This window comes from Pangasianodon hypophthalmus, chromosome 23 (genome assembly GCF_027358585.1).
Source record: "Pangasianodon hypophthalmus isolate fPanHyp1 chromosome 23, fPanHyp1.pri, whole genome shotgun sequence".
NCBI lineage: Eukaryota > Metazoa > Chordata > Actinopteri > Siluriformes > Pangasiidae > Pangasianodon > Pangasianodon hypophthalmus.
The window spans coordinates 18,677,955-18,696,739 of record NC_069732.1 but is presented as its reverse complement, the minus strand read 5'-3'; the positions used below and the strand labels follow the sequence as shown (position 1 = coordinate 18,696,739).

The following is an 18,785-nucleotide window of genomic DNA, read 5'->3' as shown; positions in this document are numbered from 1 at the left end:
GTGAGGGGTTTGTGGTGTGTGGTGTGTGGTGCAGTGTGTGGAGTAAATGTCTATGATGGAGGGAAGAGAGAGCCAGATGATCTTCTCAGATAGTAACATGTTACAGGGATAAAAAGGATAAATGATTTACAGCTGAATGTCTTTCATGTCAGTAGGTAAAGAAAAGCTTCAGCTCATCTACACACACACACACACACACACACACACACACACACACACACACACACACACACACACACACACACAAATATACACTTTTCTTTTGAAATGTCATTCATTCGAGTCTCCCTCACCACAGTCCGCCCTGTTTAGCCCGTAGCTCGGCGCTTTTTGATGACGTTGTGTAAACCAGGTTGAAGTTTAAACGAGTCTATTCTCCCTATATATGTGCACTACATAGTCTGTGAAATAACAGGTCGCGCACACTACATAGTGCACTATGTGTCCAGTAGGAAGCCATTTTGTTTTCAGCCTCCGAGCCCATGGTGCGTTTGAAACATGGCGACTATACAAGTTAGCGAAGCGGAGAAAGTGTATATTATGCATGGAGTGCGGGTAGGTGAACATGCACCTGTGAACATACACCTGTTTAACTACACATTTAGGTTAATTTTACTGGTCCTGGTTTAAAGATAAATGCTGTATATGCTGTTTAACACACATGAGTGTATGTTACAGTATTAGCCTTGTGTGCGGTGGAGTGGTGTGTGCTGATCTCTGAGGTCTGATCTCTGAGGTCTGATCTCTGATCTCTGGGCTGTTCGGGCTGTGTTTTGGGGCAGGATGGTTTAAGAGTGGACGGGCGTGGCTGTGAGGACTACAGGCATATGGAGATTGAGTAAAGCTCTCTTCTAGCTGTGATGTTCATGTGTTCACACTGAAAGCTCAGACTGTGCAAATGTGCTGCTCTGGACACACCACAGGTCAGCTGATTGCATCTAATCTTCATTAATCTGATCACACACACACACACACACCTGCAGCTGTACAGCTGGAACAAACATATACACTCATCTGCACTTCCCAGAGCATCAGTAGACCTGTACTTGAGAACTGCTGCTGTAATCATAAAGACTGTCCTGTGCTGATCCCAGGGACGGCCACTTTATTAGAAACACTTGTAACCCTGCTTATTCATGCAGTTATCCTCTCAGCCAATCATGTATCTGCAGCACAGTGCTTAAAATCATGCAGATACAGGTCAAGCGCTTCAGTTCAAACATCAGAATGAGGAAAAAATCTGAACTCTGATTTTGGTTGTTGGTGTCAGACAGGTTGGTTTAAGTATTTCAGAAACTTCAGCTGTCTAGTTTGGGTGCGTCTGTGCCCACAGTAGCCTCAGATTCCTCTTCCTGGCTGCCTGGAGTGGAATCACATGTCATCGTCTGCTGTTGTAGCCCATACATGTGGGTTTCTGTTGTGTGTTCTGAGATGCTTTTCTGCTCACCATGGTTGTACAGAGTGATTATTACAGTAGACTTCCTGTCAGATCAGACAGGTCTGATCATTCTCCACTGATCTCTCTCATCAATAAGGTGTTTCAGCCTGCAGACTCTCCACTCATGGGATGTTTTTGTTTTTTTGCACCATTCTGTGTAAACTCTAGAGACTGTTGTGTGTGAAAATGCCAGGAGATCAGCAGTTTCCGAAATACTCAAACCAGCCCATCTGGTACCAGCAATCATGCCACGGTTAAAGTCACAGAGATCACTCTTTCCTCATGCTGGTGTTTGATGTGAACGTTAACTGAAGCGCTTGACCTGCATGTGCATGATTTTATGCATTGCGTCTCTACATGATTAGATGACTGCATGAATGTGCATGTGTACAGGTGTTCCTAATAAAGTGGTCAGTGAGTGTATATATTAATTTAATTTACTCAGTTTATTAGGTACCTACCGAGTAGCTACCATCATTGGTCATTTCTCAGGTAAGCTGATGATAGAGAAACACTTCTTAGTTACTGTTACTGATTGTAGCCCATTTGTGCTATGAACATTTTTTGTTTGAACCGTCAGTGAGGTATGTGTGAAGATAAAACCACCTTCACACACTTCCAAGTTCAGATACTTTGTGCTGGTTGTTGAGTGTGCTGCTCCATGAGCCCTCCAGTCGTAGGCTTCAGAGGTTCCCTAACGGCCATGTGTGTGAAGTAGGGCAGGGCAATTCAATATAATATTGATATCGTGATAAAATTTGAGATTGTGTGTATCATGATGTAATTTATACATTTTGTAAGTGTTTTTTTTTTTTTTTTTTTTTTTTTGACCACATCATTACAAATGAGACATGGATTTGTTTTCTATTGTCTTTAATATTAAAAAATTTAAAAGATTTAAAAGTGCATGGACACTGAGCAGTACCTTCCCTCTGAGGGAAAAACTAGATCACTCAGAGGCCAATAAATACGGAACTGACTTACACAAGGTATGACAACTGATTTCATCTTAGAATTGTGTTTGAACATTAGCATTGTGGGTTGCTATAGAGTATTTGTAGCTAGTAAACTTGGCTTTGAATGTTTAATGAAGTATCACAATGATTTCTATACTGTTACAGGGACAGACAGACGTTCTTGTGGGAATAAAAGCTGAGATCGGCAGGCCGAGGCCCATGGTGCCAGATGAGGGTTATCTGGAGTTCTTTGTTGACTGGTAAGTAAATATTTAGCTAACAGGATGCACATGATCTTTGGCTTTTCAGATGCAGCTTAAGTTTAAACTTGCATTTGATTTTTTTACTCAATAGGAGTGTTTTTTTATGGTGCACTTCTTCATATCGCAGGCACTTTGGTTACAAATCTCACTAAGAGAGTAAAACCTGCATATGTTCTCAACAGGGCTGGATGATATGAGCAAACTACCATATAACACCACCATTAGACAATTCTGTGATACATGATATGTGTCACGATATATAGGTTTGCTAACAACATGCCACTAGTTCTGCATTTAAAAAAATTAAAACCGAGTTTAGTTTAGTGATAATTTATTTATGTAGATATTAAAGTAACACTGAAAACAGAAAAACATTTCAGAATTTTAAAGATATAAACCAGTACAAAACTTTAACATTATATCAGCTGCTTCCAGCCAGAGTTTGTAATTGTTAGTTTAAAACACAGAAACATAAAAATGTTATCTCATTAAAATAAAAAAATTAAATAAAATAAAAAGTTATCTCATTATCTCAGAAACGTATGTTGTGACGTAAATTATAAGGATGTTGGTACTATATTGTCACATTGCCCAGCCCTAGTTCTCAAATTAAATTTTTTCCACTGATACTGCTTTCTACAGTGCACTGTTTTTCCCTGTCTGTTTCAGCTCAGCAAACGCCACGCCAGAGTTTGAAGGTCGTGGGGGTGAGGAGCTCAGTGTGGAGCTGAGTAACAATCTGTATAAAGTCTTTAATAACAGACACAGTCTGGACCTGCGCAGCCTCTGTATCTGCGCTGGAGAGCACTGCTGGGTTCTGTACGTGGACGTGTTGGTGAGCAGTTACACTTCAGAACTTCATAAAAATGACCATACGTTTTAGATTATATGCTCTCAATTCCTAGCCACATTGCAAATTCAAAAACAGATGCAGTTTCTAAAACACTGCTAACGGCACAGCAGAAATGCCGAGTCTCGAGGATGCGCAGATGAACCTGACCTGTGATGGGAGATTGACGTACCATTGAAAAATTGGTTTGTATATATTTGTACATAAATATCTAACAAAGACTGGAAGTGTGTATAACTCACACTGTGGGGAGCAAGAGCCATTCATTCATTCATTCATTCTTCAGCACTTCTTACTGGTCAAGGTCCAGAACCTGTCCTGGGAACACTGGTTAAGAACCAAATATATTTGTAAACGTTCATCTGTTAAAGGAAAATTCCAACATAAATTTGAGTCTTAGCTTGCCAGTTAACGAACAAGCCTAGTTTATATCGCTGTAACAAACCAACTTAGCTCTACATCAGTCGTGTTCTTACTGAGGAGTTGCTTGTAATGGACATTTAGTTGTCTAACTTTGTTCAGCTTACAAAAGAGTTTATAGCTTCTGTTTGGGCAGCACTTCAGTGTCCCCAATGTTTTAATCGTAAAACAAACCGTAACATGCCACAAACTACAAATGTGTAAGCATCAGGAGACTTGCTGACATTGGTGACATTTATTTCTCTTTATTATTTCTCTTTATTTCTCATACTCTGAGTTTCTATAAGATATGTATACATGTCCGCTCATCACAGGCTAGACCACTGCATAGCATCATTTAGCCACTGACAGGACGCCAAGCCATAAGGATCTTCCAGAGTTTCACCATTAAAACTAACAAGTGTTTGTTTAGCTGAATAACACTCCCTGCTATTCTATTCTATTCTATTCTATTCTATTCTATTCTATTCTATTCTATTCTATTCTATTCTATTCTATTCTAGTATTAATGTATATTGTAACTGTAGCTGTGCCACTGGAATCGTGACTTTTACATGCCAGTATGTCTGCTTCCAGCTCCTCCAGTGTGATGGAAACCTGTTTGATGCAATGTCCATCGCCATAAAAGCAGCTCTGTTCAACACACGGTACACAACACCACTTTATGTTAAATATCTATGTCTCATAATTTGGTTTATCTTCTTGGGAACCCATGGCTATAAAGGCTGATCAGGAATAGAGATTCTCACTGTTGTACCTAGATGTGTAGTTTTGTGTAATGATGTTGTTTTAGACTGGACCATCACCCTTTGCAAGTATCTAAATGCAAATCAGGTCACCTGACACTGTATACACAGCCGTGAAAGAGCATTACAGGGTAAATCAGAGCCTCAAGACACTACCATTTTCATCAGAGATCTTTGGTACTGATAACATCTTTAATTAAGGGAAAACACATATGCACAAGAATATGTGAAAGTCTGATTATGATGTTTTGCATATCTATACAATGCATCAGTTGCGTGCCCCATCCCTCGTCTCAGCACCACTTAGTAAAGGTGTCGACTCTGGAATATTGTGTGCTGTATGGAAATTACTGACAAAATATTTTCATGCAGTAGGAATGAAGAAATAATGCTGTTTTACTTTAGTATCCATATAAAGCTAGAAATATTCACTAAATCAGACTGAGAACATCAATAATCGAGGCAGATGACACCATCCTGTAGCTGCCTGCTCTAACAAGCCTAGCTCCAAAACTTTGCACTGTCTTGCATTCAGAATTTACATGAAACCACATTTGTATTTCTTAATGTGTATGGATGAGGTGACAAAAATTTTCACTTGATTTTGGATAAACAGGATTCCTAAAGTTCACATATCGGAGGACGAGGAAGGGGGGAAAGAGATTGAGTTGTCTGATGACCCCTATGACTGCATGCGTCTCAACGTGGAAAACGTCCCCTGCATTGTGACCTTGTGCAAGGTGCGCATGTACCATCGCTCACCGTTTATTAATTATACACAATGGCCAGTATTACTGCAGTGTTTTTACACCACACGTTTCCAATCCCGGTCCTGGAGTACCCCAGTCACAGTCCAGTGTATTCTAGAGGTGTCACAATACACTCTAGCCATGATACGATTCAATTCAATTCACAATACAGGCTTCATGATTTGATTCAATTCTCAGAATATTTTGAACAAAATGTTAAGGATGAAAAATGATGACTGAAAAGACTTTTTATTTCTGAATCATAAACAATGCAAAACCGTGTGCATTGCTACAAACACAGGTTTAATATTGTAAACAAAATCTAGTACAGATTCACCATATATTTAAAAATAAATAAACGAATTTGTAAATTCTCCCAAAAATTTCACTGAATAAACAAAGTCTCTAACCCAGGGAAAATGATGCACAGAATCATAATGAGCTCAGTAGCAGTGCCTGAGGCATCATTTTAACGGTAAATAGAGCTCCAGAGTTAGCTAAAACGCCTGACTTCCATGTCATGATGCATCATTACACTCCTAGTGTAACGCTCTAATGCTGCAATCCATTGCAGCATCACACACCAACTTCAACTGAGGAAAGCCTGTTCATTAGGTGATTAGTTGAATCAGGTGTGTTTAGAAGCAGGGAAAACACTACAATGGGCAGAGCAGGAAGTACTCCAGGACAAGGGTTGGGAACCTTTTGACTGTTGGTGTGTGTGTGTGTGTGTGTGTGTGTGTAACAGATCGGCCATAGGCACGTAGTGGACGCCACCTTGCAGGAGAAAGCCTGCTCAGTAGCCAGTTTGCTGATTTCAGTCACCCACAAAGGAACAGTGACTTGTGTACGGAAGCTTGGAGGAGGCAGTCTGGACCCAGACAGTATCTTTGAAATGACAGAGGTGGGCAGATTATAGACAATCAACAATGAGATATATGACAAGAGAGGACGATGTTCCTAAATACATTAAATTTGAGAAATCATTAATCCCAGTATGGATATACATTTGTAAAGAGCTTAGTAATGCATTAGAATTAAGTCCAATCACCACTGTTGTGTGTGTGTGTGTGTGTGTGATTAGACGGGAAAGCGAGTGGGGAAGATGCTTCATGTACCGCTGATGGAGCTGCTGCAAAAAGAAGAGAGTCTTGGAAGAGAGAGAACAAAAGTGGGCTTCCTGGCCTAGCATCTCTCTTTTTTTAACCTGTATTTTTTCTATTTTCAAATCTGAAATAAATATTTGTTTTTCCTTTTTAAAAGGTGGTTTCTTTTCCTTCAGCACATCTACAGAACAGCTCTGCTCTTCTGCTGCGTGTTGAGTAAGGTTTTTGTCGTCCACTGATGAAGGAAACGGTGGCTCTGTATTTTTAGTTCTTTAAAAAGAGGTTCCGAAAAAAAGGGTCATTACAGTTCCACTGCTGATCTTCCTTTATCTTTTCTGAATAGCGTACGCTGCTCAGGGAACTGTTGCTTTTAGACATTTAATACACAATTATTAGCTCAAAGTCTAATAGGGAACAAGAAACAATAGGGGGAAAGTGCCCTTTGACACATCTGCTTTAAAACTTAAAATTTATTCATTAAAAATGTGAAAAGTATACAACTTTAAAATATATTTTTAAAAAAAATCTACATTTGTACACCTGAAACCAAATTATTCAATATTCTTCAGAAGTCTTTCAGCAGAAGTAGAAGACACAAACTGTTAGCAAATAAAACAGGTTTCCCAGAAATATTGCATGAAAAAGATCCTGCTTCAGAGTTTCTTTTGAATAACCAGGTCAGTGTAACTAACAAGCTTCTCAGGTTTCTCATTCCCATTACACATAACGGAATTTATGAACAAGCAGGTTAGGTATAAGACTTACAGTCAGTAGATAGGATTTGGAAAAAAAAGAAGAAAAAAAAAAACCAGACAGACACAAATAAAATCACAGGTTTCACAGAAGCAGAAAGTTCTGCTTAGTTTCTCTGTAAAACATCCATAAAACAGGCATAGAGAACACTCCGTGTGTGTGTGTGTGTGTGTGTGTGTGTGTGTGTGTGTGTGTGTGTGTGTGTGTGTGTGTGTGTGTGTACACACATGTTGACTGACAGTGCTGTTGGAGTTCAGTACAGGCAAGCAAATTCTGCTTGCTTTTATAACCTTCATGAGCTCCTGAGCAGCAGGACAGCCTTCTTTCATCGGGTCCCATCAGAAATCAAATGTACTCACTGATCCTAAATCAGAACTTTCAGACTTTAAGTCACATGGTTCATTATTCCACTGTGCACTACATGGCCTCGTCATATTCTGTATCGGGCTGCTCAGGCTCAGAGCAAGAGTCGGCCCCAGGCTCTTGCAAAAGCACTGGTTCTGCAGCAGAGAGGCGGATTGGATTTGGGTCGCCTGGAGTTTTGAATGTATACAGTACGTTATCCACCATCCTGCGGTCCTCATAGTCCATTGAGTCCAAATGACCCAGTGGAGTGCGAGGCCTGGAAGGGATAAAGGTTTCAGATGGAGCCAGGAACAGCCTATCCTCAGGTCCTCTCTCCACATTCTGCTCATATCCAGTATCCTTAATCGTCTTATCCATGGGGCCAGTGAATGTGTGATAACTATCCACTTGATGGCCATTGAAATGGCCAGAACCACTCCCGTCCTGCTGCAAAAGATGGCCATACACCATGGTATCATCAATGGAGGTGTACACATGGGACTCGTTGTCGGCTCGTGTTTTTGGGAAACTGACATCACCAGGAAGAGAAGCAATCCCTTTGGGGATGAAGATGGAGGACCTGTTGTTCATTTGCCGCTTCTTTTTTCTGTTGGTAAGACAGAAGTCAGATATTATTCAAGTTTTGAATCTGTACAAACACAAATCAGGAGATATAGGTGCACTAATATGTTTGGCATAACCAATTTTGTAGAGTCGAACATAACATTTAGTCCGTACACCTTAATACACAACCATTTATCTGGATTTATTTGTAAATCTTTCATAGGAGCATTTAAACAAGAAATTTGGTGTTCATGAAAATCCCATACATTTGGAAAAACGTTCATATCCTACTCATGCTCCTGAGTGTGTAGATTTACGCATAAGAAAACTCACTAATGGTAAACCTTGACTGATCAGCTTCAAATCATATAAATCCAGAGGAGTTACTGTACAAGTTTATGTGTATTTCAATTACACACACATATTTTGTGATGTGTGCCAACATTGACTTCCTTACGACACTTACCCTCCTGCTTTTCTAACACGGCACTAGTGTGAGAGAGATTAATGGCTGTGGGTCACTAAGACACGTTGCTTAAAAAAGTTTTTTTTTTTTTTTGTTTACTCGTCATTTCAGCTGTGTGAGATTTGCCTTTTTATGGAGTTTTGTGGGTGTCACCAAATGCAAATCAGCTGTGCCCTGCACACACCTGGTAATCTACGGGTGGTTGGCATTGATCAACATATGTGCGTGAGTATGAAGAAAATTAGCATTTCCAAAACTTTTGTAAATATGGCAGACATTTTTAGTTCGGTTTGGCCTATGCAAACATTTACCCACAACTTTATTAAAAGCCCACTGTGAAAAATTACATATCAATATTGTGAAAAATTTACACCAGTAAGAATACACAATAAAAATGTATAGGACAGAGGACAGAACCTATGAATTACCTTACCTACGATATACTACACAAACTACAATAAGAACGATGATCAAGACTGCCAAGAGTGTTCCAACCACACCCAAAATGATGTCCAGCAGTTTCCCTACAAGATAAATAAGCAGTGTTAATACTTAATACTATAAGTATCAATAAGTATCAGTGTCCACTGGCTGTTCATTCACTAAATCTCACAAATCAGAGATTAGATTAGAGATTGACTGAAGACAGGAACATTTAAATTGTAAAAACTTACTGGGCTTCTTCTGCAAGGAGATCTTGCTGAGAATGGCAAATTTGCCTTCCTCAGGCTCACAATTGGACACGTTGAGGTAGAAACTCCTCAAAATGTTGTGTTCAAGAACCATTTGCTTGTCCTCCCTGAAGCCCAGCTCCACATTTGAGTCTAGCTCCTGAATTTTAACTTCAGCATGATTCACAAAGCACTGTGGCCAGCTGACATTGCTGAAGCACAACTGAGCACTGTACTCCTCTGGAACATTTACAATCCATGACAAGGTGGAGTCCGGCTTCATTGCCCCAGGCCAGTTGGGTGTCACGAGGAGTGCAGGGGTTGAGATAAGCGGAGAGACTGTGTAGATCAAGGTCTCTGAAGAAAAGAGCGAGGCGTTATAATGACAGTAAATAAGGTCATACCAAGTGATCACTGAGCTCAAGCTTACCCCTGATCTCTGAACTAAAGGACACGTTGAGGATAGGTGCTTTCTCTTGTCTTAGGTCCTTATCCCCATCTGCAGTGGCAGTAACTGTGATGTTGGACGAGATCTGAACTCTCTGAATGATGCCTTTGCCAGTAGAGCAGAAACGGCCAATGTTGACGCCATCGGCTGCAGAGACCAGCGCAGACAACAGGCCGTCACACTCCTCCACTCCAGGCACTGACTGATACAGGCTGCCCTGAGGTGAGCTTAGCTCCACAGTGCCCTGCTCAGGAACATTCAAGACCCAGATGACCTGGCTAAGTGAAGGCGGCAGGCAGGAGGCTAAAATGGGGATGGTGAGGAGAGTCCCAGCTACTGGACATAAGGACAAACTCTGGCACTCTGAAAGATGACGAAAGGAAAAAATGTCAATGTGAGGCAAGATCAAAACCTTAAATCATATAAACACCATGTTCCTGCATCACTTTAACCTATTGGGCCTTGCTAATTACTTATCACATTCCTTTCATTTAATTACAAACAGTTTTGCACTTAAGTCTCCATCACTGCACAGCTGATAACTTCAACATAATAGACTTCATGCTAAAACTATAATGAATTCAGTAATGACTGATGCTCATATTCATAAGCTCATATGTTCCTGTTTACACAACTGCACTTTTGACTGAGTTTTTCCTTGCCACCTTAGGGATAAATTTATAAATTTAAAATTTATATTCTGAATTTATATATTTCTATAAAGCTGCTTTGTGACAATTTCCATTGTTAAAGGCGTTATACAAATAAAATTAAATTGAATTGAAATTTGTGTAAATTTATGGGTTTATCTTGGTTTGCTTTCTTTTTTCATATTTAATATTGACATCTTTTGAATGACTTTAGTATGAGTCCCTGACCTAGTGACCTAGCATGAGGATGTGTTTTTGTAGAAATTAAGTAAATCATCAAACCTCTTTTTTTTTTTTTTTTTTTTTTAACAGAACACTACTGTTTTGCTGGCAGCTTGTGAGGAAACCCATATATCATGCTACATATATACATGTATTGTAGCAATGTATCTGAGAATCGTGATATGATATTATTATCAAATTGTCCACCCCTATTCGGCATTATTTTAATTATGGGCAAAATGCCACATGTGCTGGATAATATTACAAACATGGCAGGAAAAAAATTAGAAAATATACTATGACAACTTTAAACATATCCCATTTTCTGGCTTGATTACCATCACTACTGACTGTAAACACACTTTCATTCACTGTTGAAACCAAATAAGAGGATACTAATGCTTACGAATAGTCTTAGTGGCTGTGAGAACAAGATCATCCTTAGGGCAGTCCAAGAAAGACAGGCTGGCTTTGGAGCCTGCTGCCACTACAATCTTCTCCTGCACCACTGCATCCATACCCAACTCACAGAAAGTGTCCAGATTCTTCTTCGCTATTTGAAGACTCAGTCCTTCATCATTCTGAAGATCCACTGTGCACAAATCTGAACAGGACAAAATGACAACAACGAGCAATATTCACCTGCACCATGCTCAGGTAAAACACTGCATTTAATCTATAGCTCACATGGTAACATATTACATGAGCAACATATTTTTACCAAATATCCAGCCTGCTAAATATGATGCCACTAGGACAGATATTAATTCTGACTAATTAAATCAATTTTGACAAGTAACTGTGTAGTGACACATGAAAAAGTATTTCCCTACCTGGAAATCCACTCCTAAACACAGAGACCCTAAAACTGAGCAAGGGCCCAGCACTCTTCACATCACAGTTTGTCAGAGACAAGTTGAAGTTTCCCTGATAATTAGCAGGTTGATCATCCGTCAGTGTTTTTTCAACTGGTGCCATGTTGGCCTGCTGGTATTTCACTTTAACTGGTTTGCTTTGGCATTCTGGCTTATTGTAGTTCACAAAATGAACTGTGAAGTTATGCTTGGGTGGTAAAACAAAGTTCCACATCATTGTATAATCAGGAGGAATGCCACTGGCACTGAAGAAGTCCGTGTTTGATTTGCCACGAGGTAGAACAGCATCTACAGCTAACACTGAACCTACAGAAAAGAGATGATCATATTGAAAATTTGGAAACAATGTTGATTAATTTGTTTTTATTCATTCAATCATCATCTGCTGTCTATGTTGACAGGCAAACACACACACACACACACTTATGCAGTGAGATAAGTAACAGTTGTGCAGTTTAAAAAAAGACCATTGAGCATAGCTCTTTAAAGGGGCCACTGCACTGTCAATATTCAAACCAAAATGGTATCCGTTCCCACCTCACACACAGCGTTCCCGGGAGAGGCTTCGGATCCACTGCGCCCCTGACCGGGATAAAGTGGTTACTAAGTGTGAGTGAATGAGTGGACTGTTCCTTACCAATAGCCTCAGAGTATTTGAAGGAAAATGAGCTCAGGGTTGTTTCTCTGGGAACCTCCAGAGTTATGCGCCCTTTCCCTTGAATTTGGATGCGAGTGATTGTGCCATTTTGACAGAATGTGCCAAGGTTCACAGGTCCTGTCCGTACGTACATTAAGATAGAGTAAGTGTGTTTGTCGGGACATTGTTCTAATGACTGGATCTGTCTCATTCCTGGAGCTGGAAACTCCAGCTGAAATGACTTGGTGGATGATGAGACTCTCATGTCCCATGTAAAGGTTCTGTTGAAATCTTGGAAGAAGGACCAGTCTGCTTGTATGGGATCATAGTTGCACGACTTTGAACAATCTAAGAGGAACAAAATATACTCATTGTTAGTTAATGAAGAAATATGTCAAGTATGTGAAACTGGGGCTTTTGATAACCGAGAGTCCAGGAGTCTCATTTATCAAAGCAAGTTCTAAAGTTCTTTGTGTGTAAGAACCACCAGTAGGCCCAAGAAAATTGGTACTTATTAAAGGTGCATACGCACAGCTGTACAAAATGGACGCTGGTAAATCTTACACGTGCTAAATCGCTCTGCTCGTGCACAGCCACGCTTGTTTGCATAAAGAAACGCCCTACGATCACTATACATGGTAAACAACTTTCCTTTAACTTTTTTTTGTTACAGACAGCATGGAGCATGTCAAAAGGTCTAAGTTGATGAACTTCATTGACAACGAAGTAGAGATACTGTTGCAGGAAGTAGAGTAAAATAAAAAAGGTTTATTTGGCACTTTTTGAGTGGTCAGAAAAGACAATAATTTACTTTATGTTTTGTCTGTGTCATCCGTCTGCACCCTGTTCTGTCTGAAATCAGTAATTACTCTTTCAGTTAGTTGATAAAATTGCTGATACAATCCCGAATACACATGTGCACAAGAAAAACTTGATAATCACATTCTCTGCGCAGAAACGGTTTATGCACAAAACTATGCATACGCAGAGGAGATAAATGAGAGCCCGGGTTTTTAGACATGAGATAGCAAAGTGGGGACACTACCTGTTCATGCAGAGCACAAGGACGTATTTGCCGAATATGATTTGTTCTGTAATGCAGTGAATAGCCACAATCTCAAAATACCTACATGGCTACAGTGATTAAATCAGCATGAAACAGTTATAGTTCATTGGGGACTCATTTATTACCTGTGTGTATGCATAGTTTTGTCCATAAACCGTGCACATGCATGTTTCTAGGCAGAGAATGTGATTTATCAAGTTTTACTTGTGCATGAGGATGTGCGTACATTTACGAACACTCCTGACTATGCTTATGCAAGAACCCCTAGTGGTAGAAAAGTGTAAACGCAGATAAACTGATTATGAGGAGCTCTCGATCCACTTACTGTCAATATCAGCACAACTTACTGACAGAATAATTACTGATTTCAGTGCACAGTGCATACAGGTGACACTGATGAAATGTAAAATGGGATAAATGCACATCTAAAGATTGACTGACAAGAGAGATGACTGGATTTCATTTGCCCAGTGCAGTTTCAGTTGCTCTCTGTTCTAGGGTTTTTAGCCATGGGCACATTTCAAAGGGAAATTGGAGCCAGGTCTGGGATTTCCCAACCAACTATGAGCCAGATAATGACACACATCTTATATGCATTCATATTGCTCACACTGCAATACAATACATTTCAAAAAAAAAAAAAAAAAAAAAGAAGCAGCAGCAGAAGAGACAATAATAGTGAGGAATTTTTCTAACTGTAATTGTGGTAATAGAATACCTAAACACATATTTCTCTTAAAAACATGTCTCTTTATGCAAATGAGTGTGGCCGTGTATTTGCATTTATGGCATTTGGCGTGAGCAGAACCAAATGCTGTAAATGCCGTGCAGAGCATTTTAGAATGTGTGGAATTTATCAACGTCCATAACATACAGGTCTTGCGTACACACGTGATAAAAGCCAATTTTTTTTGTGCAGTTAATTTTTTTTTACTGTATAAATATTAGGATTAACATCATAGACTAATAACAGTACAGTATGTAATGCTGAACTTGCATTTAGCTAATGCTAGTTGGCTTACATAACTAGCTAGCTATTTTCTGCTATTCTAACCAAGTGCAACTGGGTCAACAAGTAGGCCTAGTTGTGGTAAGCTCAATTTACTTTGTGGCAGGTAGCTACATTAGAGGGTCTCCCACGATTTGACAGATCACATCACCACCTCATTCAGCCACTGACAGGCATAAAATTAGATATATTATATATATGTCCCTGGAATCAGTTTGAACTAGTAATAACTAGTAACAACTAAAAGACTAAAAGAACTAGTAATTAACCAAAGCTGCACAGTTGTTCACAGCATTCAGAATGAAACAGGAAACAACTATACCAACTAGCGAGCTCCTCTGTTGCTACTTACCAAAGTCTCTATTAATCTCAATAGTGAAGATGTCCTGAGGTCTGCTGCAGGTGAAGTTCACCTGAGTGGTTTGAGCTCCATTGATGATGTATCGTGTGTCACAAGCCTGAGAGGAGCCTTCACCCACACACACAGAACAGTTAGGGCCCCCTGGCGTTCTGCTTATGATCACCTTGGTGAAACGTCCAGCGGTCACACTTAATGTATTTCCCTCTGGAAAAACAAAAAGGGAAGCATTTCAGCCAAAATGCTCCAATAAATTTGCAAAAAAGTACCCTATCTGTAGTTGTTGAAAAACACTGCTGATTAGGTAATGGTTGTATAATTTATACAGTAACATGATTCACCTATTCCTTACTGATAAAGAACAGCTAAGATACTCTTCCGTACAGATTACACAGACGCCAGATGGTTAATATATAATTCATAAAATGTGCTGCTGGAAATTGATTGTATCTGGAATTAGCCTAAAAGTTAATGAATAACAAAGAACTTCCACTATTACAGGAAAAATTTGCTTGAGCTATTACTGGTATTCCATCTCTCCAGAGTAACAAGTTTCCCCACAAGTCTAGGCTTGAGAGACATTGATTGCATAAATATTGCATAAGTGATGGCACACATGTAGACCTTCAGGATAATGCAAATAAAACAAATTTCGAAGATTAACATATCTAACATATCTGTATAATATTTAATATTGTGTAGGTCCCCCCGTGCCGCCAAAACAGCTCTGATCCCTCTCAAAGCATGGACTCCACAAGACCTCTGAAGGTGTGTGTGGTTTCCGGCACCAAGACGTTAGTAGCAGATCCTTTAAGTCCTGTAAGTTGCGAGGTGGGGCCTCCATGGATCGGACTTGTTTGTCCAGCACGTCCCACAGATGCTCGATCGGATTGAGATCTGGAGATTTGGAGGCCAAGTCAACACCTTGAACTCTTTGTCATGTTCCTCAAACCATTCCTGAACAATTTCTGCAGTGTGGCAGGGAGCCACTGCCATTAGGGAATACTGTTGTCATGAAGGTGTGTACTTGGTCTACAACAATGTTTAGGTAGGTGGTACGTGTCAAAGTAACATCCACATGAAGGCCAGGACCCAGGTTTCCCAGCAGAACATTGTCCAGAGCATCACACTGCCTCCACCGGCTTGCCTTCTTCCCATAGTGCATCCTGGTGCCATCTCTTCCCCAGGTAAGCGACGCACACACACCCGGCCATCCACATGATGTAAAAGAAAAAGTGATTCATCAGACCAGGCCACCTTCTTCCATTGCTCCATGGCCCAGTTCTGATTCTCATGTGTCCATTGTAGGAGCTTGTGGTGGTGGACAGGGTCAGCATGGGCTCTCTGACCGCTCTGCAGCTACGCAGCTCCATATGCAGCAAGCTGAGCTGTGTGTTCTGACTCCTTTCTATCAGAGCAGCATTAACATTTTCAGCAGTTTGTGCTACAGTAGCTCTTCTGTGGGATCAGACCAGACGGGCCTTCACTCCCCACGCGCATCAGTGAGTCTTGGGAGCCCATGACCCTGTCGCTGGTTCACCGGTTGTCCTTCCTTGGACCACTTTTGGTAGGTACTAACCACTGCACACTGGGAACACCCCACAAGACCTGCAGTTTTGGAGATGCTCTGACCCAGTCGTCTAGCCATCACAATTTGGCCCTTGTCAAAATCTCTCTAATCCTTACGCTTGGCCATTTTTCCTGCTTCCAACTGTTCAGTGTTCACTTTCTGCCTAATATATCCCACTCTTTGACAGGTGCCATTGTAAAGAGATAATCAATGTTATTCACTTCACCTGTCAGTGATTTTAATGTTACGGCTAATTGTTTATTTTATATATATATAAGCTTCAAATCTTTTCCCAATCATGAGAATATACAGGAAACATACCAGACCCTCATACAGCCAAACTAAACTGTAAACTACCTGTCTGCAGTGCGTCGAGCCATAAGGAACAGTTCAACAGCATGACATACAATAGTACAACTATTTGTTGTTCCCGCACAGCTGCAGTTACGGGCATTCCGGTTGGACAACTACCTGACACAGGATTATCACACGCATGAATCTTAAAACAGCATCAGAAACATTTGAAAAGAGATTATTGTATAAATAACACATTTATTTCATTGTTTATTTATGTATTTAGTTAGTACACCTACATTGTTCCTACAATATTGGATATTTTATCAGGTAGACCTACCATACAGATGCACTAGATACAGTTACTGTACTGACTATAACCCACCTGTTGCTAAGCACATTTTTTTTGATAATGGACAGTGTATAATGGGAAGGTATAGCAGCACTGTTCTTTTTAAGCAGTGTGTATGCCCTTAGTCGAAATGTTATTAGACACACAAACCTTATAATAAACATTTAGAGACTATAACAATCTTTTCCCATATGTAATGAGTGTTTAATGTTCCCCTAGCCCTTCACAAGGCTACTGTTGGCTGGATGTTTGTGGTTGACAGATTATTCTCACCCCAGCAGTGTTTATAAACCTCACCATCTTTCCTGTGTGTGTGATACACTCGTACCACTGCAACACCACTGCCATTTCAGTGCAGAGTTGTGAATGATCCACCAGCATGCTCAGTGGACAATGAATGACTGTCTGAACATATTTTCACACAATGTCTACAGATGTAGCTGGTTACAGTAACAGATTTTTTTGTTTGCTGTTGATCATTGCATGTTCTCATTTCTCTCTACTAGTGCCATGATTAAATCTCTGTGACAAGTGCTGAATCAACCTGAGAAAATGCTGCTAGAAACTGATGCAAATGAGAAATAAAATCAATAATCATTGCAGCAGGGTTTCTCATTTTCATAAATCTGACTCTGGTATAACATAACCTACATTTATCTTTTGGCTCAGGAAAATTCATTTTAAAAAGGATTTCTAAAACGCTCCAAACGTGTGGAGAATAAGAAGTTGTCCTGGACTGCTGCTATGCCACTCCATAATGTTTAAGCTTTCTATATCCAATTAAATGTAAATGTAAATCAATGTAGGGTTAAGAGTTGAAATCCAAGCACGCCTGAAAAGCCCATAAGCCTGAGCTGGACTGAGAGTTAGCTCTAGCTGTTGCCCCACCTGCAGTGTCTGCACTCAGAGCCAGGAGCAGTCCAAACAGCAGAAAACTCATTTTGTTTAATCCACCATCCGAAGACGCGAGAAAAAAATGAATAATATTCCACTTGTCTTCAGGCCTTGTCAGCTCGCATGTTGGTTAAAAGCGCGTTATTGTAACTGGTTATTCGGTTGCCCTTGTAGCTGACTTGCGGCGCCACTTCCGGATTGACTCACCTGGTTGGGCGTGGACCAGCTACCTGCCCAAACTTGACATGGACGGGCGAGTTGAAGCGCAAACGCGAGAACGTGACAACCAGCTCCTGCTGTACCGCGCTGACGGAAAGCCGCGTCAAAATCAGCGCGTTTTAATATTTAAAGCGTTTTAAATACTGCGGGAGTCGACTGATTAATGCTATTTTAATGTGATTTTCACGCGCGTTTAGACTCAAACCCCATGATCAGACTGCTCGAAACCCCGACATGCACGTGCTGCTGATGATCAGACTGCTCGAAACCCCGACATGCACGTGCTGCTGATGATCAGACTGCTCGAAACCCCGACATGCACGTGCTGCTGATGATCAGACTGCTCGGAACCCCGACATGCACGTGCTGATGATCATCAGACTGTTCTGACTTGCTGTGTGGTGCTTGTTGATGTAAAGTCTCTTTGCTTTTTGTAAAGAGGTGATCAGTTCACAGACTTGGATTCTTTCGTTGTCTCCACACGCCCAAGCAGGCGCATTCCCGGGAAGGCAAAAAAAAAAAAACCAAAAAAAAAACACCACCAAGCATCAACCAAATTAATGTAAATCTCAAACTACTACTGCACAGATATTGTTTCACACGATTATCTCTACTGCTGCATTTGACTATTTCATCATTTCTGACCGAGAAAAACTAAAGTAAATGCCCCCTCAACTCGGAATTCCTACCCTGGAACTCAGGACGGTCTCCTCAACCCCGAGTTCAGCAAGTGACGTCATATCAACATGGCCGCTCACAGCATGAACAGTAAACACAGTAACACCTCTTTAATCTAAATGAGTTATACTGCATATACAAGTGCTTTAGATAAATCAACACACAGACACATTCCCTTATTAAATC

General features: G+C 40.4%; 2 protein-coding genes across 4 annotated transcripts; one reads left to right on the top strand and one right to left on the bottom strand.

Annotated features, from left to right (window-relative positions):
• Nucleotides 1-425: 425 nt before the first annotated feature.
• On the top strand, nt 426-6,684 carry exosc7 (exosome component 7). Its single transcript, XM_053228557.1, has 8 exons — nt 426-555; nt 783-838; nt 2,532-2,654; nt 3,327-3,492; nt 4,504-4,574; nt 5,290-5,413; nt 6,171-6,326; nt 6,507-6,684. Exons 1-8 carry the CDS (start codon nt 499-501, stop codon nt 6,609-6,611), a joined length of 858 nt encoding a protein of 285 aa, XP_053084532.1. The 5' UTR covers nt 426-498; the 3' UTR covers nt 6,612-6,684.
• Nucleotides 6,685-6,980: 296 nt separating this feature from the next.
• On the bottom strand, nt 6,981-18,715 carry cdcp1b (CUB domain containing protein 1b). 3 transcript variants are annotated; one of them, XM_053228556.1, is made up of 9 exons: nt 18,611-18,715; nt 14,587-14,799; nt 12,160-12,507; nt 11,481-11,828; nt 11,054-11,251; nt 9,758-10,138; nt 9,331-9,684; nt 9,090-9,180; nt 6,981-8,233 (listed from the first exon to the last, which is right to left on the bottom strand). In XM_053228556.1, the coding sequence occupies exons 3-9, from the start codon at nt 12,422-12,424 to the stop codon at nt 7,699-7,701; spliced, it is 2,172 nt and encodes a 723-aa protein (XP_053084531.1). In that variant the 5' UTR covers nt 12,425-12,507; nt 14,587-14,799; nt 18,611-18,715; the 3' UTR covers nt 6,981-7,698. The 3 variants fall into 3 exon arrangements, with proteins under 3 accessions (XP_053084531.1, XP_053084530.1, XP_026785257.1); XM_053228555.1 differs by lacking the exon at nt 18,611-18,715 and adding an exon at nt 17,910-18,355; XM_026929456.3 differs by lacking the exon at nt 18,611-18,715 and adding an exon at nt 17,697-17,903.
• Nucleotides 18,716-18,785: the final 70 nt, after the last annotated feature.